The 22,201-nt window shown below is 35.0% G+C and overlaps 1 protein-coding gene across 1 annotated transcript; it reads right to left on the reverse strand.

Moving 5' to 3' along the window:
• Positions 1–17,220: 17,220 nt before the first annotated feature.
• LOC120092107 lies at positions 17,221–19,425 on the reverse strand. The gene is made up of 2 exons (XM_039050315.1): positions 18,076–19,425; positions 17,221–17,518 (listed from the first exon to the last, which is right to left on the reverse strand). The coding sequence occupies exon 1, from the start codon at positions 19,375–19,377 to the stop codon at positions 18,124–18,126; it is 1,254 nt and encodes a 417-aa protein (XP_038906243.1). The 5' UTR covers positions 19,378–19,425; the 3' UTR covers positions 17,221–17,518; positions 18,076–18,123.
• Positions 19,426–22,201: the final 2,776 nt, after the last annotated feature.

A 22,201-nucleotide genomic window follows, 5' to 3' on the forward strand; every position in this document is an offset into this window, starting at 1 on the left:
ATTTCCCTGTTAAACACTTCGGCCTAGCCGTTTGTCTGTGGATGATATGCGCTGGCGACCTTATGGTGGATATTATATTTGAGCAATAATTTGTTGATGACGCCATTGACAAAGTGGGAGCCTTCATCACTTATTATGGCACGTGGGGTGCCAAAACGAGTGAAGATATTTTTCCGCAAGAATTTGGAGACTATTGTCGCATCGCTTGCGATGCACGATACCACTTCAACCCTGTCTCTTATACACATCTAGATGTGTATAAGAGACAGTCGTATCGCTTGCGATGCATGACCACTTCAACCCATTTGGAAACATAATCGACGGCCAACAGAATGTATTTGTGACCATTTGATGGTGGAAATGGTCCCATGAAGTCTATGCCCCATACGTCGAATAGCTCCAATTCTCAGATAATATTCATTGGCATCACATTCTTCCATGAAATATTTCCCGCGCGTTGGCACCTGTCGCATCTCATAGAATAGTCTCTTGCATCCTTGAATAGAGTCGGCCAAAAATACCCGCTTTGTAATACTTATGTTGCTGTGCGTTGACCTCCAAAATGTCCACCATACGACGAGTCATGGCATTGGGATAGTATGCGCTGGTGAGCAGCTTCTGGTACACATAGACATAAGATCTGGTCTGACCCCTTCTTGTAAAGATTCGACTCGTCCCAATAATAGGATTTACATTCGTGCATAAGCCGCCTCTTTTGGTGGACTGTGTAATGTTCCGGAAATTGTTCACAGACCAGATAATTGACCATATTTGTGTGCCATGGTAATTCTTCAATTTTGAACAGCTACTCATCCGGAAAGGATACGTTCACCTCCGACTGGTTGCGGTCAACTTTCAGATTTTCTAATCTTGATAGGTGGTCTGCAACCTTGTTCTTTATCCCCTTGTGGTCAATGATTTCCATGTTGAATTCTTGGAGAAGAAGAACCCATCGAATGAACCTCGGTTTTGCATCTTTCTTGGTCATTAAATATTTGATTGTCGAGTGGTCGGTGTGAACGATCACTTTGGATCCCAGAGAGTAAGCTCTAAATTTCTCCAATGCAAAGATCACCGCAAGAAGTTCTTTTTCAGTGGTAGTGTAATTTGTTTGAGCAGGGTTCAAGGTTCTACTCGCATATGCGATGGGGTGTAGCATTGTTTTTTCTTTTGTGCTAGCACTGCCCCCATCGCATAACCGCTAGCATCGCACATTAGCTCAAATGGCTTTGTCTAATCAGGTGCGATCAACATGGAAACTTTTTTGCCCGAGCACAATACCTTCATGCACCATGAAGTGTCACTTCTCCCAATTCAGCACAAGATTTGTATCTTTACATCTCCTCAATATCTTCTCCAAGTTGTTTAGACAGACTTCATATGNTTTTCTTTTGTGCTAGCACTGCCCCCATCGCATAACCGCTAGCATCGCACATTAGCTCAAATGGCTTTGTCTAATCAGGTGCGATCAACATAGGTGCAGTTATCAATGCGTTCTTCAGTATCTTGAATGCGTTGAGAAACTGTGTACCAAAGTCAAACGCTCTATCGGCCTCCAGCAATGCATTCAATGGTCGAGCAATCTTCGAAAAGTCCTTCATAAAATGACGATAAAATCCTGCATGTCCCATGAAACTCTGACAGCCTTCAGATTTGCTAGAGGTGGAAGCTTTTCAATGGCCCCAATCTTCGCCTTATCCACCTTCAGCCCATCCTTGGAAACTTTTTTGCCTGAGCACAATACCTTCATGCACCATGAAGTGACACTTCTCCCAGTTCAGCACAAGATTTTTCTCTTTACATCTCCTCAATATCTTCTCCAGATTGTTCAGACAGACTTCATACGTTTTCCTATAATCCGAGAAGTCGTCCATAAAAATTTTCACTGAATCTTCAAGATACTCAGAGAAAATGACCATCATGCACCTCTGGAACGTGCTCGGCACATTGCATAATCCAAACGGCATGCAGCGAAAAGCAAACGTTTCGTAAGGGTAGGTGAATGTGGTTTTCTCTTGGTCTTCAGGAGCAATCATTATTTGGTTGTAGCTCACATACCCGTATAGAAAACAAAAGTAATCATTTTCTGCTAGGCCGTCTAGCATCTGGTCAATAAAAGGCATGGGGAAATGGTCCTTCTTCGTCACCGCATTGAGTTTGCGGTAGTCCATGCAGATTCGCCAGCCAATGACAATTCTCATTGGTATTAATTCATTGTTAACATTTGGGACTACCGTCATTCCTCCCTTCTTGGGCATATATTGCACGGTGCTAACCCACGTGCTGTCGGCGATTGGGTATATAATGCTTGTGTCCAACCATTTAATTATCTTCTTTTTCACAACCTCCTTCATCGCAGGGTTCAGTCTGCATTGAGGTTTGATAGACCCTTTTTGGTTTTCTTCGAGATGTATCCTGTGCATGCAATATGCGGGGTTCATTCCTCTTATATCTGCTAGTGTCCACCCTATTGCTTTTATGTACTTCTTCAGGATGCTAAGCAGCGCATTTTCTTGTTCTTCTTGAAGCATAGAGGAAATTATCACTGGCAGAGTTTCATTTTACCCCAGGAAAACATACTACAGATGGCTTGGCAGGGTTTTTAATTCCACAGTGGGTGGTTATTCCAAGAAGGGTTGTTGTGCTTTTCTCTCTTCATTCAATGTCAATTTTTCTTCTTTTTTTGCTGTTTCCATGATCACATTTCAGGTTACTACGGATGCAGTCGCATCCTCTCTTTCATCTTTTTCTTCGGACTCTTCTTCTTCATTATAACTAGGTTCATTGTCGGAATCGGATAGGTCTTTATCTTCCGAATACTTCATGGCTTTAATAATGTCAAACCTGAGCTTCTTCCTATTGACACTCAACGTGATCTCTCCCTTGTACACATATATTTGAGCTCGACCAGTGGATAAAAATGGTCGTCCCAATATGATGGGTACATATTTGTCCGCTTCGTAGTCGAGAATGATGAAGTCTGCCGGTAAAATAAATTTGTCAATTGAGACCAGGACATCCTTCAACTTTCCCTCAGGGTGAACTAGGGACTTGTCCGCCAGCTGGAGAGTCACCGTCGTGGGCATAAGCTGCCCCACATTCAACTGTTTGAAAATTGAAAGAGGCATTAAGTTTATACCGGCCCCAAGATCGCAAAGCGCTTGACCTATATATATCCCACCAATTGAGCAGGGTATCGTGAAACTTTTAGGGTCGTGCATCTTCGGTGGAATTATGGTGTTTTACTTTTGCGTTAATGCCACCGTTGCGAACTTTCTTATGCTTGTTTTCTTTGTCACCATGTCCTTCAAAAACTTTAAATATTTTAGCATTTGTTCAATCGCTTCAGTGAAAGGGATGTTGATGTGTAGCTGTTTTAACATATCCATGAAGCGATGATACTACACTTCATCCTTTTGCTTTTTCTTAAGTCTTTACGGGAATGGTGGTAGTTGTATATTCACGGTTCCCTGTTTCATAGGCTGAGAAGTGGACGCAACTTCTGGTTCCACCTTCTCATGTTCTTCTGGTTAATCTTGTGTCAACGAGGTCCTGGATTCCATCACAACTGGATTAGTCCTACTTGGTTCCGTCTTCTCTTTCGCTATTATCTTTCTGCTTTGCAAAGTCACGACTTGACGTTGCTCCTTTCCTGTATTCCCCAGGTTGCAGGGTAGCTCAGTTGAACTTGGCAACGCCCCTTGCGGTCTGTTTTTCAGTTCGCCCGCAATCTTTTCCATTTGGATCTCTAGATTGCGAATTGAAGTCGCCTGATTCTGGAGCACCGTTTCATTCTTTTCTACGTACTGCTTTAATAAGCTCTCCAGGGAAGAAGATGGCAGCGCTTGCGAGCTGCTAGCTTGATTTTGCGATTGACTGTTTGTTCGCAGGAAAAATCCTTGCAGCCCTTTTTTTTGCGCCATAGGTTGATAACTCTGTTGATTATTTTTCCATGCGAAATTGGGGTGGTTTCTCCACCCAGGGTTGTAAGTGTTAGATAAAGGATTGTTCTTTACGAAGTATACTGATTACAGGTTCCTTGGACATTCTTCCATCGGATGTGAATCTCCACAAATAGCACAACTTGTGCTTGTCTGCTTGATTGTGTTGATCTACCCTTTTTGTGTTCCCGGGCTATTGATTGCGATGCCTTGTATGAGATTCATCATCGCATTCATTTGATTTTGTAGGAGTGCGATGGCCCTATTGTTTGTGTCACCTTCTCGAATTTTTAATCGTTGATCTTTGATATGCAATCAAGAATATTTTTAGCCTCATCATACGTTTTGTCAAGCAGACCTCCAGCTGCTGCCGTATTGGCAGCTGTCTGTGATGTAGGGTTCAAACCATGATAAAAGATCTCCATCTGAAAACAGTCAGGCAAGCCATTGTGCGAACAATCTCGCACTAGTCTCTTAAACCTCGCCCAAGCATCGCTGAGCGATTCGTCAATTTCTTGTTCAAAATTTGTAATCAACTTCCTCCTTCTTGCGTTCTCCATAGGGGGAAGTATTTCTTCATGAACTTCTCTAGCGATTCGTCAATTACTTATTCCCACAAGGTTATCTCCCCTAGTTCGAGAGAATGGGAACAACGTTAGTCGAAATTCTTAAGCTGAGATGTTTGGGAACACAAAAGTATTGCAGATTTCGATGAAACTCCAGAGATAGGCGTGCGGATCTTCGACACGCATTCCACCAAACTGTCCGACTGTCTGAATCATCTGCAACATAACCGGCTTCATCTCAAACCTCGATCCGTCCAAGGATGGCTTCATGATTCCTAGGGAGAAATCATAGAGGTTGGGCGACGCATAGTCCCGGATGGGTCTATTGCGGTCATTCGCCAAGAGAATGGAGTTTTCCATGATGTTGTTCGCGTTTGTTGCTCGTTCTTCCGGTTGTTTCGCCATTCTAGGATTTCTCTCTTGTTGTTGTCAGCGGTTGTCTCGTTGTCTTCTTCGGAACGTTCTTTCAATCTCTGGGTTGTAGTTGGGCTTAGGAACGTGTCTTTCACTCATACGACACCCGCTTCTTCCCTAACCAAGGGAATGGCAGTGCACAGAGGTCGAAAGCTACAGAGAAAATCAAAAAGTTACTGTTAGCGTAATATGTAATGTCGTAGTCCCCAGCAACGACACCAAAAACTTGATGCGTTGTAAATGAGATGAAATAATGGTGTATAATGCGATGATGATTTATGCGTTGCACATGCAAGTTTTCCTAGTAAAACCCAAGTATAAATCTCACTAGGTTTCCTGGCAAGTCCAGGGTCGAACACAGGGACTACTGAGTTACTATGCGACAGTAAAATTGATTCCTTTGCAGTGGAAAAAACAAATAAGTTGGTTGGTGTTTTGTTTAAGTATAAATCCTATGTGATGGATTCGAGTAAAGAGTTGATGAAATCGAGAATTACAATGAGTATGCGGTGAAGGGGTTGAGAAGAGATTTAGCTAACACTTCCTAAGATTGCGTTCAAGTTATGCGATCATGCTACACACACACAACAACATGTCATCTCTCAATACAAATGCCATAGTTCCTATTTATAGGACGCATGCAATGTATATGATAATGTCGATAGGACTTATGTCTAAGCCTCTATTCTTGTCTATGTGATGATGAATGATGCACACATACACAAGGTGACCGCATACTATCATATCCTATTTCTAAGGTGCATGTGATGCGTAATAGCAAACAGAACTTATGTCTAAGTTTCCATCTCTTGCTTATGCGGTTCTAATCTGACTCTCTCAAGCCTAAATTCTAACCTGACTCTCTCAAGTCTAGGTTCTTTCTTTAGACTACTCTCTCAAGTATCTCTAAAGGGTGAATGACGCATACATAAGACAAGATGATCGCATAAAGTGAAAATCTAAGGTCATGCTAGCTAAATACTTCTCAACCCATTTAGAAATTTAGATACTCATGCGAAATGGGAAGAGATTGAACAGATGTTGAGATGAGAATTTCATTTTCTATAAATAAAGTCAGAATACCAAACAACAATGGAAAGTGTGGATAAGAAGCCTGATAGCAATGTTTTGCTTCCCATGGCTTTTACACTGTCTTTTCACTCCAATTCTGCCCAGAAGAATATCTTTGCTTTCGCAAGTGTCGACCCTCTCTCCGTTTATAGCACTTCCCGGTAGTCTTTCGAGCTATCCAGGAATGATCTCTCGATGTCTTCTTCTCTTCGCTTGTCTCTGCCTTCTAAGTATAAGAATAACTACAGACTAACAACTATCTATTTTGTGTATGATCTATCTTCTATATGGCGAACTTCTCTAACGATGGTGGCCTTCGGTATTTATAGAGTTCAAGGTGAAGGATCTTTTCTCTCAAATGATTGCAATGATGGACGGTCATTAAATCTTCTACTCTTATGCGCCGATTAATGGTCACTGAAAAATTGAGTGTACTTGCTACAGTGTGTCGTTAACAACTTGTCAACTAAATTCGGATTCGACCGTCAGCAGCTTTCCGTCGCATCATGATTTATTATGCTTTCACCTTGATGCGCCGTCTTTATGCGGCCACCTTCTTGAGCAAATTCTTGCGAGCACATACGATCGCATGGCTTTTCAATCACAATCTTTCCATGTGCACGGACAATGAATTCCTTGGATCGCAATTTTACTTGCGCCAACGCATTTTTTCTACACAAAATAAGTAAATTAGTTGCTTTTATGCGATCGCAATATTCTCGTTTAACGCTTTTGGAAATGATTTTGTATATTTTTACTGTCACATTCCCTCATTGTTTATTTATTTGTGCTATAATAACGTGCATTTCTGCCCGTTATCACTCACATACTGGTAAAGAGTTTTCTTCTAACCATTTAGAAGTCCACTTTTCACCTACTTCTCAATCCTATTGAGATTGATTTGACTTAACCTTAGATGCCAAAGATGGACATTTTCTTTAGGAGAAATTCTTGTCTTTTTGCAGTTGTTGCTGTTTTGAACATTTCAGTATTGGGCACAGTTTTTATGACTAAAAGCCTTAGTACATATAACTTATTTTCCATTGAACCAAAACCTAACTCCATTCCATTCTTAAAAATAAACACTTTATTCTCAGAGAAGGATATGGAATAATTTTGTTCAATCAGACAGGAAATAGAAATTAGGTTCCTCTTGATATGAGGAACTACATATACGTCATTTAATAACATATATCGTTTATTGTCCAAAAATAACTTAAGTTTACCAACAGTAACAGTTGAAACGGCCTCACCAATACTGACTCTAAGAGTCATCCTTCTAGTTTCCAACTGTTTTCAGGAACTAAATCCTTAATGGGAAGAACACACGTGGTTAGTAGCTCCTGAATCAACTATCCAAGCAGAATCATCGTTCTCTACTAAGCACGTCTCAAGAACAAATAAATCATATTTATTTTCTTTGGAGTTCTTCCTTTTCTAGAGAATAATGGGATCAGCTCCAAAACCCAAATCATAAACTCCAAGTTTCATTTCAAAGGACAATACTCATCGAGGAACTTCATCAGAGTTGGCAACAATTGCTTTCTCTGTTAGTCCCTTGACATTCAATATGGATTGGAGATTATCTTGGGAATTAACACTACTGGTTTCATTGTCATCGATCCCCTTTTGCTTGAATATTGAGAACGTACGTTCAAAAAATTCTCGCATTAATTCCATGATCTCATGGCAATGACCATGTTCTCGAACCTTTTGGCCAACGCATCGGTATGCTTGCCAAAATGTGAACTCGGGCCCTCGAATTACCTTCATTCACACCTCATATGCATTACGAACATTTCGTGGTACATCCGGGTTTGGGACTACAGGATAATCCTCATTCATGACAATTTCGAGGTCGTTACCACGAAAAACGTTTTAATAGATTCTTTCCACGTCATATAATTGAAAACGGTCAAACTAGAAAAGGCAACTAACGAAAAATCTCTATTTGACATATTTGTTGAAAAATTAACACATTGATCTACATTAGATTTTAGCATAACTCTTTAAAAAAATCCAATCAGTTTTAGCAAAATCTAAACGAACCCCATTAAATATCTAATTTTGCAATGACACTTCAGTGATTTAGGACAAAAGCCACCGAAGGGTAGTCAGTTATTCCTTCACTGAATTAAGACACTTTCAACCAATCATTATACCATAATAACTCTTATTCCTATAACGATCAATCATCATTTATTCAGTCAATAAATCATTAACTTGCTCAATAATTTCCCGTAAGTGTGACCCTCCATTTTAGATCCTAGAGTTTCACCCCAATGAGCCAACTGAAGGGAAAAACTGATTGGAGCAAAAACTAAAGAGATCCCATCCATTTCTGGAGTTCGCCTTGATATTGTCCTACTGCACAAACCATTCGAAGGGGGATGCTCCCAGGGCACCTCGAGGCCATGCAAGAAGGTCTCATGGTGTAAACCAATAAAAGAGACCGTAGGACATGTTGACACACACCCCTCTCCCATTTACTATAAATACTCTCTCCATTCACCTTGATATTGACCCATGCAAACACCATCCGAAGGGAGACGCTCCTAGGGTGCCTTAAGGCCAAGCATGAGTCTCATGGTGTGAATATTAAGGGAGAAACATGAGTGAAAAAATGAAATATCATATATATCTTTTCTTCCCACTAAGTATTTTAACAACCTACGGTTTAATTTACGTAGGAAAAATACGACTAATTATTTTTACTAAGTGATTGTTTAAGTTTGCCCAAAAGTAATACTTACTTTGGAAAGTTAAATAATTTTGATTAATGTTCGTTAAACACTTTAACAAATATTAATCAATAATTGCATGCTTGTAGCAAATTTATCTAATTCACCTTTTCAGGTAGGTTCCCAGGTAGGGGTGTTCCGTTTCCATCAGCTTAAGTACCCCAGTCTAGCTAGAACCCGTCTTAGACAAAAGGTCTCTTATAGATATATTTGCTATAAATTTTATCTTTTATTGAAATCAATTTAATCCTATTAAACCAATTTAAAAGATTAATATAATTTCTAATCACATTAGAAATTTGTGAACTTAGGTCTATCTCAATCATACTTTAAAACTATTTTTAAAAAATTGATTTTACCTAAGTTTGCATGCAACTCTTAGTTATTGATTTTAATTTCTAATTTCATTTATTTATAACTCTTATAAAGTTAAATGAAACAAATTAAAACATACATTACAATGATTGACATGCTTTATAAAATTATAATGTTTATAAGATTACCTAAAGTAATGCCATGCATCATGCAATTTTCATTTCGTTATTACATATATATAACACTTATATATATATATCAAAGTAATGAAATTAAATAACATACATCACATGCATACATTCAAACAATATATTATAACGATTATAATATAAATTATGCATGGCTATGTTATTTATGCATGCAAGCATATAGTATAACACTTATATTATATGATGCATGAGCATACTATAAAATTAAATCATGCATATACATATATTATAACACTTATAATATAAATGATGCATGAAATTAAATGCATAACCTATGGTAGATTTTCAAACTATATGACATATATTATGACATATAATTTTAAACATATATCGCATGTACATTTACACTAACAGTTAATGGACCTGGATAGGACCTCTAAAAAGGAGAAAACAAAAGGCTATCTATTACAAAATTTGAGTCAATCGGCTCGGAACAGGTGAACCATGTCTTGAACCGCTCGAACCGAACCGCCTTTCAAAGAACCACCTTGCAGCTGATCGTGTAGCAAAAAATCTCCAACCACCTTCAATCCCACATATAATAATTGAGAGAATGAGGGAAGGGAGTTGTAACTCCTTCCCTTTAATTAATTTCAATTAAATTATTATTAATGAAATATATATATATATATATACACTATATGTTATATCAAATATAACATATAACCTATAGTTTTATATTGCATCAAATACAACATAAACTATAGATTTTATTTTCTCTCAACAACACATGGTATTTAATATAAATCACATTTATATTAAATCCACTTATATGAATCTCATTCATATAATTGATATTTGGATCATATCCAAATATTTAATTCCTCTCAATATAAATCATATTTATATTTAATTACATGAATCTTATTCATATAATTGGTATTTGAATCATATTCAAATTCCTTTCATATTATCTTAAATTATAATGTATCAAATACATTAAAATTAATTATATCATATATAATTAATTCTCTCAATTAATTTGAACACTTCAAATTAATCCTCAATTAAATCCCTATTGAGTTGGGGACCTTATGGACCTGTAGATTGAAGCTCCAATTGTACTCGGATAATTAATTAAACTCTTTAATTAAATTACCCAACATTCGTTAACTGCCGATCACTCCACTAAAGACCGAAGCTGCACTCTTCGCACTACAGATAAATTTCTATGTCCATTGGATATAACTAATCAACAGTACGATGACCCTTCACAAATTGCTCGTAAGTATGGGTCAAAATACCATTTTGCCACTGTAATTACATCTAACTCCTCAAGTACCATTGATTCCTTTACTGAGCAATAAGTCATAGTCTCACTATGACCAAGTCCCTCTCGAACCAGGAGAGGGTGTGGCCACTATGTTCAAGACCCAGAATCACCCTTAAGGGAGCAATTTATCTACTTGCCTCTGCATCGGGGAAGGAGTGAATTCCGTCTTGTGTAACTGTGTTTCCAGCTCCCCAGTCAGACGAATCCTAAAATTGTAGGCTTATTGAGTTGCCAATATAGCTACTCTCACCCATACAAATTAAAGAACTACTTTCGTGAGTAGTTCACAACTCACTCAGGATTCAGGTCATGTCACCTATGATTATTCTAGTTAAAAATGATATAACAATATAATAATATAATGTGGGAATCCATTGGATGCTGAAAGGGAGGCTAGGACACAATAAGAGATAAAGTATGATAAGAATATACACAAAAATTGAAAAAAAAATGAAAAAAAAAATAAAACTGAATCTAGTAACAATATATATAAAATAATGAAAAAAGTTTAGATACAAATGAATCTATAACAAACATTTAAACAAATTGAAAGTTAGAAAAAATCATATTTGAGAATAAAAGATAATTCGAATGTAAATGAGAAAGAAAAATCAGAAAATTTTTGTTTATTGTGATTAATTCGAAAAGTAGTTAGATAAAATCTAATTTGATAATAAAATATAAATTCAAATATAATTCAGGGAAGAAAAATCAGGAAGGGAGCTCGTCAAGAAAAATAAAAGAGGGAGCTCGTCTATTTATTTATTATTATTATTTTTTTTTTTTTTTGGAATCGTTGGGCCATAATTTGATAACTGAAGCTTGGGGAATTACACTGTATTCATAATTTCATTCTCATTTAAGCTTCAACAATTACACTTTATTTATAACTCTATCGACCACAAAACCTATGAATCCATAAAAGTAAAAACAACAAGTCTAAGTCATTGTAGAGTCCTAGCAAATAATTTTGTTGAGATACTGATTTATCAAAATGTATGTCAAAAGTTTTAAAATGATATAATAATATAATAAGATGATAAGTGATAAAACGTGATCAAAATTGAAAATTCAAGAAATTTTAGTCATTCGTGAGGGATTATTGGGAATGACTAGTCAATTAGTCATTTGTTGAAGTGACTTATCATAAAATTAGTCAAAGATTTATAAATGTATTTTCATATTTAATTTAATTTGAAAATGGTTTTCTATTCCTATTTAATTTAGATATGAAACATTTTTGTATTTAATTTCGATGTGAAATATTTTCTATATTTAATTTAGAAAAAAAAAACGTTTTTGTTGGATTCTTATAAAAAGAAAATATAATTGTCAAGAAATTTGAGTTTTGGCTTATTTCTCTCTATTTTAATTATTTAGTTCTGAGCAAAATTTTCATTCAATTCAATCTTTCTTCGACGAGTGTACGTCTGAGAAAGGTGTTGTGTTAGCAACCGACTTCTGGCGATTTAGCATCGAGGTCGCATCGATTTTACTTCGAAGGCAGTTTCCATGGTACAATAATCGAGATTTAGAATTGGTTTTTTTATTTTTTTGACACTCCATTTATAACATTTGTTTGTTTTTAGATTTAAGACCTCACTATAATTGAGAGAGGACAATGTAGTTCATAATATTTTGATACTAAACCAACCTCAAGGTTTGGCGATTTAAATTTCTATCCTTTCCTTTTTTTGTAATTTAGAAATTCCATCACTTAATTATGTCTAATGTGATAAAATTGATCCTTGATGAAAAAATAGATACAACAGTTAAAAAATAAAATGGATTTTTTTCCCAACCTTTTTTAATAATCCAAAAAAATCAACCTAAAAACATGTCTTTTTTACAATAAATTGATTTTTAACAAATCTCTAGTAAATCTATTGGTGATTTAAATGTTTATAAAGTTTCCTTCTATATCATATTTATTTTTGGCATTTAAAGTTCGATGTTCCATATTTTGAAAAATATTAAATATATATATATATTATTATTATTTAAGTAATCTTTTGGAGAAAAATATATATATATATATAACAAACTCAAAGTAATTTTAATCTTTTTTGCAACATAAAAAAATAAATAATAATAAATTCTGATTTTCTTTCCTTTTCAGTGACGGAAATGGGAATCAATTATTGTTCGAATTGGAAATTTTCACCGTCCCTTCGCGGTATTACCTTTAATTTGTCTGTCCACTGCCCATTCTTCCGATCTCAAATTTACACTTTATTGTATTGCTGCTGTATACATAAAATATGGATGTTTTGAAAGACGTTGTATTAGAGAATTGAGCCGATTTTCTCTTGAAAAAGTTCAAAAAAATACTAACTCTTTCGAAATTTCACGTCAAAACTAGCTGGAGCTCTTATTGCACAACATCATCGTAGATCTTTCTTAGTTGGCTTCCTCCAAAATCTCGAATGCAAAAAACGTTTATTCTTTATTTCTCCACAACCCAACTCTTTCTCGTTAGATTTGTCGTTTCCTCCCAAAACGTGATGTTTGAATTGGAGTTGTTACTCCCAATGGTCTTCTTTTATGTGAAACCTACACCCAATCCGTCATAGGCAATGGTTTTACACTATTTGTGAATTTTCTACAAAATAATGGAAGGGTCTTCCAATTCCGAGGACCCGTTACTTCACGAAAAATATTGCTATGCATGTCCTATATTCCAACACTCCATTTCAAAATCCTTTGTTTATCCAAAGATCAAATTCCCTCAAAATGCCCTTTGCCATATTTATACGGTTGGATTTTATGTCCTAAAAACTCGCAATTTGTAAAATGATAAACATTTTCTATTATCAATATACTTGTTATTGATCTTATAAATTGTATGAAAGTCTAAATCTAATAAACTAAGACTCATGACTATTGTATAAGTACTTGAACTTTATGTGGAGACTTAAGAGTGGATCGGGTTCGAGTAAATAGTCAAAATGATCTATGGTACATGAATGATGTTGGCTACCTTATTCTGGTAACACTATTGGATGCGGCCTACTCTGTAGTTGTTACAAAGAGTTGTAAGGTGCTATATATGATGTGATCCTAATTCTTACATGTTATGACATGAGGAGTGAGGGCGTCCTATGTAATGAGTTTGTATAAGATCCAGACCAAGAAATAAGTCACTCTTAACGCTGTTTACTGTTTAAGACTGGCTATTTCACCTAGATGACCTAGGTAACTCGATTTTAATCCTGAGCTAACTACGAACTCCTGTTTATTCGGGATTGCCTTTAGATTTGCATAGTTGAGGGTTGGTTCAACAGCGCCAGCTCAATAAGACTCTCATTTCAGGGGTAAGATCGGATAGATAGCTGGGGACATAAGGTGCAAAATGGAGTTCACGCCTACCCGATTTAGGGAGAGGAGAAATGTTGTTCTCTCAAGTACTGAATCCAAGTCTTGAACAAGGGGCTCACCCTCTCACTGGGCTGAGAGAGTTTGGTTTGGTGATTGGATCACAAACCAGTATCAGAAAAACTTGAGGAATAAGACATAATCTCGGGGGTAAAACAGATATTTGACCCAGCCATTATTACAAACAACCTTTGAAGAATCGACTTGTTGGTTAAATCATGTGGACATAATATATCTACAGTGAGGGGAGTGCAACTATGGACTTTAGTAGAATGACTCATTAGTTAACAAATGGAGATTAATCTGGTCTAATGAGTTTAGCCAATTAATCTCGGATCGTTGGAGCCCTAGGTCTACGAAGTCCCCCTACTAGCTCGTAATAGACTAGCTCTAGAATAGCGTGATAAGTTAATTTGAAACGTTCAAATTAGAATTAAGGAAATTAGTAATTATATGAGATATAATTATGTTTAATTTTAAAATTAAACGTTATAGAAGAATTTATATATTTAAATATGATTTAAATATATAAATATGGATATATATTAAAATTAATTTAATATTTGATATTAAATTAATTAAGTTTTATTATTAATTAATTAATTTATGAAAATAATTAATTTATGAAATTAATTATTTTTTTTTCATTTTTAAAATCAAATAGATTTATTAAATAAAATTTTGATTTTTAGATAAAATTGAAAAAGAAAACAAAAACACATTTAAATGGAAAAATTCATTTTTCCATTATCCATCACTTAACTGAGCACTCATGAAGCAACCATTTGGCCTTGTCTTCTCCAAGCATGAGCTGCAACACATGCAGTTCTTCTCTTTACATGTTGATCTGCAATATAATGAGAAGATTTGAGCGAAAATCGGGCATGCAATTAAAAGGTTTTTTAGAGAAAAACTGGTTTGAAGAAAGGTTCTTCAACCTTGTTGCAATAGTGAGCTTTTCTCCTCCATCCCTTGATTCAAGCTTGTTTTGAGTCTTACAACTCAATCTAGAGCACCAAGAGAATAGTGGGGAAGATCTTAAGGTGGTCTACAACAAGATATGGAGAAGATTGCAACTGAAAATGGAGCTTTGAAGAAGTTTCTTGAAACCCATTTTTCTGCAGAAGCATGCTTTATATTATGTCAAAATTAGTGAATTTGAATGTTTAGATGATCCTTGTTCTTCCGCTGTGATTGATACAATCCTACACATACACCATATGCGAGCTTTTTTATTCTAAAACTTGGCGGTGGAAGCTACTAGACGACATGAAGAATTATTCAACTTTATCATTTTCCTGTTGTTTTTGCTTTCAGATCGACTCATTGGGAAATGGGTGATGGAAGGTCTATATATGCTTTCGACTTTTACTCTAAACCGTGGTCTAAAATTGACATATCAAACATGAGAAATAATGAAAAGGCTATCTGGAACATTAAACTTGTGAAGTATGAGGGTAAATTAGGAATAATGTAAGAGTTTAACAAACATGAATATTCAATAGAGTTATGGGTGATGGAAAATTACTCCCATAAATTTTGGACAAAAAAAAATAGTGATTACTTGGGGTCCATGCCTATAACTTTGTATGGATTAGAGGTTTCGATGACATGGCTACATTATAGTAAAATGGTGTTTTCTAACTTAGATACGAGTGATTGCAATTACAAGGAGTCAAAACAAATCTATTTGGGAACACCAATGGTATTTCCATTCTTCTCGGATTTTGAACCGTGGAATTTTGACCCCTGATGCATACAATCAAGCCGAAGGCCATGATCAAGATTGTTCGTAAACGTTTAATGGACATCAAAATAACGTCCATATTTTGATCTTTTTATTTTTAATTTTGCTCATTATAGTCACTACTCGTATACCATCCTAATTGTGATTATGAATTATGCGCTTCAAACTTCTTAGTTGAACTATATGATTCTTCATATTATAAGATGTATTGTGTACATAACTATTTTAATTAACCAAATTATGTTTGAAGCTCGACTATGATCTTCTCCGTATTCTACCAATAATACTTCTTGTCATTGATTATTGTAATTATATGTTGAAGAAATGTTATTAGCTTTATTATTTAGGGCATAAATTATCTTATTGATAGAGTTTTTAAATTTTTAATCAAAATTTTAAAATCGAGGAATGAATATCTTTGGAAACTAAACTCTATTTTGTTTGTTTGTTATTCTTAAATAGAATTCAAAACATATATTAAATTGGAAAAAGGTTCAAAAAAGCATGTAAATAGTGTTCATGGATTAGATGATGTAATTTAAAGTTTAAAATAAATAAAAAGATAAACATAACTTGAGATCTGGATAAATCTTATCAAATCACCATTAATTTTTAAACATGAAATTAATTAATGTAAAAGTTTAGGGCTCGTATGATTTTAACCTTTCAAGTGTTTAATTTCGAAAATAAGTCATTTTGAAGAAAAAAAAGTGAAGTGTTTGGTAATCATTTATAAAAAATTGTATGTGTATTTTAACTAGTTTTTATCAAAAAAAAATTTAAATAAAAACGAACTTTTTGATAGTCAATCCAAACATGTCTTTAACCAAGGGAGGGAAATAACTATACAAGAAATATCATGGTTTTTATGGGAGATAGAGGAGGAGGAGAATGAAAAGAAAAATGATAAAAAAAAATAGGGAGACAAACAAAGAGAGAAGGATTTTAAAATAAATAAATAAACAAATGATGAACAATAAATATATGGAAGAAAAATGAGATGAGTGATGGAGACAAAAATGGAAAAGGAAACAAAAAAACGAAAGCAATGGGGATGAGAAGTTTTTCTAGTACTACCATACTCTTCTTGTTCACACCATAAATTTGACTTTATAAATTTTCATGGACCCCACATTAACATCATCTACCTATTTATATAAGCACATTGACGTGACAGATAATGAATGGATGTAGTATGAAAAATTATTCATACAACTCTAGAGAAAAAATGATATAAAATAAGGGGCCATTCAATTTCCTTTACATTGAAGTAGATGGATTTTAATTCATTATTGTTATTATTGAAGAGATATTTTTTTTTAGTTTTATTGGACAAATCGATTCATATAGTTATTATTTGCTATACATTTTTTTTTTTGTTTAAATACTACTTTAGTCAATATACTTTGCCTTTGTTCAGTTTGGTGTGTGTACTTTTAAAATATTCGATTTAATAATGACGGTTTCAAAATATCTATATTGGACCTATAATTCCAAAAATAACTAATTTAGTCTATATTCGCTAGAATTAACATAAAATTTAAAAGAGAGATAAAAATGAAAATCAAAAGAACAAAATAACAACTTTTTTAAAGGTATAAGGATAAAAATATACAGTTTCCAACGACTTTGGTTTTAAATACTCCATCATCACATAACTAGTTTGAATAAGAGCAGACTCACATGATATCATAAAATCAACTAAAAAAAAAGTAAACCTTCGAATTGAACAAAATCATTGGATACACACCTAAGGAACTTGAACACTTCCCTTGCAAAGGGTTAGTCTATTGAAATTGTAGAAGCTATAGCCACTCATTTGTTCTTCAGCTAACTTGAAACTCATCAAGCCATTAGTGATAGCTCCTTGAATAAAAATAACATAAACCAAAACAGTAAACAGTCGCAATCATACACTAAAAAGTTCACAGATATATCAAAGGAACGGTCGTACTATTGAATTGTTAAGGATAAAAGGGAAGAAAGCTAAGTTTTTTCCACTCAAATGTAGAGCCATTGCATCAATGAAGCAGTAAGTTTGGTTTAATGCCATACACAATTGATTAAGAACCAGAGGAAGAGCTCTTAACATTGATCTAGTATCATATTCTAAACTTTATGAATGAAGAATGGATTCAAAAAGACTTAAACAGTAAGAGTGGCAACAATTTCCATTCCAAATATTCATTTCCTGAAAACAAAAAATGGCAACAATTTCCTTGACAAAAGACTAGCAGAGTGAAGAACATCTAAGTGACTGATCTAATGCTATATTCTTCTCCATAACTAGTATCACAGTAAGCAGAATAAACAACTTATGCTATTCATTATTTCACTTTTGAAATTTGGAATGAGGATGCTATTAGCATAACTCACTCAATACTTTTATATCAAGGATTGAGAAAAAAACAATTCTCTCTAACCTGTTTTTACTTTTCTGTTGAAAATAGCTATCATCATCATCATCATCATCATACTCTTACAGGCTTCTGTAAAACAGCAGACAGATAAACCTCAGATTTGCCTGATTCAGATTTCTCCCCAATGACCCACTTCAGTTTTTTAAATCCAAACCGCTCAATCAAGCGTGTCAAAGCTTTTTTCTTCTCATCATTAGCACAATAGAAGTTATCCAGCCAAAGCAATCCACCTGCTCTTAAGATCCGATCGATATCGAACATAAGGAACTCTAGTTTTTCAGGCTTACCACCAATATCCAATCCACTTGAAGCATGAACCAAATCAAACACATTGTCATAGAAAGGGAATCTATGATCTAAACTCAAAAAGAGAGGAAACAACCCTCTTGCAGCAATGAATTCACTGAATGGGGCATCAATATTCAGAGTAGAGGTTATGACAGTAACATTTTTCTCAGCCATTCTGGCAGCAAAAGTTCCAGACCCTCCACCAATATCAAAACCTATCCTGATTCCACCACTAGTTAAAGCTAAAACATCATCAATTGGAAAATCATTCTTCCCTCTAGCCTTAACAAATCTCTGATTCTCAAATCCATTAACCAAATCAAAGCAACCAACACAATCCCTGCCTAATTTCTTACTATTCAGACACTGAAAATTTTTACATCCAAGCCCACTCCACATAACAATCTTATCACTAACAGGATTCCATAGAGACTTGGGGAAAGGTTGTAAACCCACCTTTGGCACAGATTTGGCCAAACACCTCCGCCTCGGCAACGGCTCGCATCCACGCAGAATCAGCTTCTGAGCAAGGCTCCAATCGTCAGGACAAGGTCCAGAGACCTTGTAATTCATATACTGCGACAAAAGATCCATGGATTTCTCACACGAATGCCCCACAGATGCAACCATTTCAGTTATTCCACTTTTCGAATCCTTACCAAGAGGAAGCGGATGACGCTGGAGAAAGAGTTTAAGCTCATTTGCGACACTGGATCTGGAGAGATCGATGCTTTCATATCCAAGAATTTCCTTCTCCATCTGAGCAAGCTTCTTCTGAGAAACATCGATCTCTCTGAGAATTAAAGAAACCTGCTCCGATATGAGAGAAATATTCTTGTGTGTTCGATTAAGCGAATGAATTTCGCGATCTTTGGGAGAGTAAGTGAAGGCATATAGTGCGAAAAGATTTGTGGTGATTACGGAAATGAGCATGAGAATGTTGAGAGCTGAAGAACAAAGAGTTGCTCTCTTGAATCTTGCGGTTCCATCTCCGATTTTCAGAGAAACGGAACCCATTGAAGCTCAAATGTTAGCTCTGCTACTGCTTCTGCTGAATTGAGTGAGATTCGTAGTGTTGAAGACAGCGGGGAGGGCAGATTTGGTAATTGGGAATAAATCTGAGGGCATTTTGGGATTTTAGCGTTTTTTTTCCTTTTTTTATTTAATTAAGAAAGTGGGTTTTTTAATGATTAGTAAAAATGGATAGTTGGGGAAGGTGTGAACTAGTTTGTCATTATTATTACATGCTAATTTGATTATGAGTATATTTGAACTAGGACTTTTGGCAATAAATATTGACAATTTGGGGTTTGTACATAAGATTAAAAATATAAATTTAATTTGATTTTTAATGTATTTTGTAATTATTATTTTGTGTTCCAAAAGTGGGAAAATGGAAAAAAGAAAATGTTAGGATTTATTTTTGCTTTCAAAATTGTCCCTTAAGTTTAGCAAACATGTAATAATGTTTCTGAATGAGAGATTCTCAAGTTTGACGTTGTTGGGACTTATATTTATGGAAAGGCAAAATAATGATAATAATATAATGAACAACTTATTGAAAAAAGTGGAATTTTTTGTATTTTGTCTTGAAAAAAAAAAGTCTTTAATTTTCATTTTCATTTTAAAACAATGAAATTCTTATTTATTAATTTTAACATTTTGTGTATTTTTATACTTCTAAAAAAATCCTAAAATATCTATAGACATCGACATTTTAATTATCAACCTCATGTTTGGTAAGTCCGTGTATTTCTCTAACATGTTGAATAAGTTAAGGACCTCAAAGATTTAATAGTCACAAAATTTAAAGTTCATAATTAAAGTTATCGTTGAACTTTAAATTAATAATAAGAAATTTGATTTAAACAAATAATGTGAATATAACTCAACTAATATATGTACCTTCAACCAAAAGTTTAGAAGTTTGAAACTACAACCTACATATTTTTAACTAAAAAAATAATAATTTGAAGATACTTAAAATCATGGGTTGTTTTCAAAGGGAAAATTAAAAGGATATTGTCCTTTTAGAAACTATTTAGGAAAATATTGTTGTTTTCAAACTATTTGTAAAAATATTGTTGTTTTTTTTTTTTTTTTTTTTAAATAAGTCGAGGGTTCAAAATCCAACCTCGACCTTCCTTTCACTTGTACATCGAACTTTGAACCATCGACCTTGCCCTTCCTAACATTATTATCGAGTCTGTTTAATTATCATTCCTGAGACCTTCCTCTATCAAAAGATCGTATTTCTAAATTTTCATAAGGTCCCCCTGAAATTTCTTCCAAAACTTGTTGAATAATTTTCACGGATTCTGTCATCTCAGCAAGTCTGATTAAATAACGAGCTAATGAATCTCCTTCTTTTTTCCACTAAACTTCCCAATCAAATTTGAGAGCGAGGTTATGAGAGAGAGCGAGATTTTGAGAGCGAGAGCGAGAGCGAGATTTTGAGCGTAAGCGTGAGCGAGAGCGAGAGCGTGAGGGAGAGCAAGAGCGAGGGCAAGAGCGAAATAGCGAGATTTTGATAGAAAGCGAGAATACCGTACAAATTTCTCTTTTTTTTCCTTTTTAATTATTACACATTCCACCTTCTTCTTTCTAATCTTTTTTTTTTTATGATAGGGATTCAAATATGGGGTGGATGATGAAAAATCTATCAGAGTTGCATAAATGGAGTCCTCAAAGGAGCTCGAATGTTGCCTATAAATACTCTTGCTCAGATAACATTCTTCAAATGCGTGAACTATTTCGAGAAAAGAAAGAGCAGAAATAAGGGATGCATTGGAGCGTCAAGATAAACCCAAGACCTGTTGATCCCGATGTTTTGTACGACCAGTCCATTCATCGATCATATGTTGTATGGCAGAGATCGTACTACTGGAGAAATATCTTGCAGACGTCGAGAGGCAGGATTTTTCAGTTGGACTGGATCTGATCACGCCTTGGTCGAGAGATGGAGGCCGAGACGCATACATTCCCTATGTATGTGGAGAGTGCACTATCACTCTACAAGACATAGAATGTTGTTGGAGTTACCTATTGATGGTGAGCCGGTCACCAGAGTGATGTATGATGACTGTTAGAAGTTTGTCAACTGTACCTCGTTCGACCCCACCTGCCGACAAGATTAAAGGATCGAGGTTAAGTTTAATATGGTTAGGAACACACAATTTCATGAGCTCACAGATGATGCAGATGAGGACACCCGTATAAGATCATGCGAGCATATATACTACAAAATGATGGTGGAAGTCTGTTTCAGATAAATCAAGTCATTTTGTTCACTTGATGTTTCCGCCATGTTAGCTAACCTCCATGATGCGGGGCGGTATTCGTGGGTGGAGCATGCTTGTATGTTTGTATAGACAACTATGCAAAGCAACAAGACCTGAGGTTCGAGAGATAGTTGGGCCTCTCATACTTTTGCAACTATGGGCTTGGGGCGATTTCCCAACAATGGCTCACAACTACATCAATGTTAATGACGCTCAATTAGTTGATACGAGCGTTCTCCGGTATGTTATTTTAATTCAATTTAATTTTTATATCACCGATCTAATTAATTTAAATTCTAAATTATCAATTTAAAATTTTAGGTGGAGAGACAAAATTTTGTGACTAGGACAACCACACATGTAGTAACCAGTATAGATACATGTTTGATTCTGCTTCAACCTGAATAGGTACATTCACTAAACCTAATTGATTATTTTATTCACATTTTTATTGTATTTGTCTTTAATATTCTCTAAATATAATATTTGTTTTTTCAGTTATTTGGGAGCCGTACAAAATTATTGTGGCATACTTTGCCTAATTTTTGTACGAATGTCAA

The sequence above is a fragment of the Benincasa hispida genome, chromosome 11, assembly GCF_009727055.1.
Source record: "Benincasa hispida cultivar B227 chromosome 11, ASM972705v1, whole genome shotgun sequence".
Lineage (NCBI taxonomy): Eukaryota > Viridiplantae > Streptophyta > Magnoliopsida > Cucurbitales > Cucurbitaceae > Benincasa > Benincasa hispida.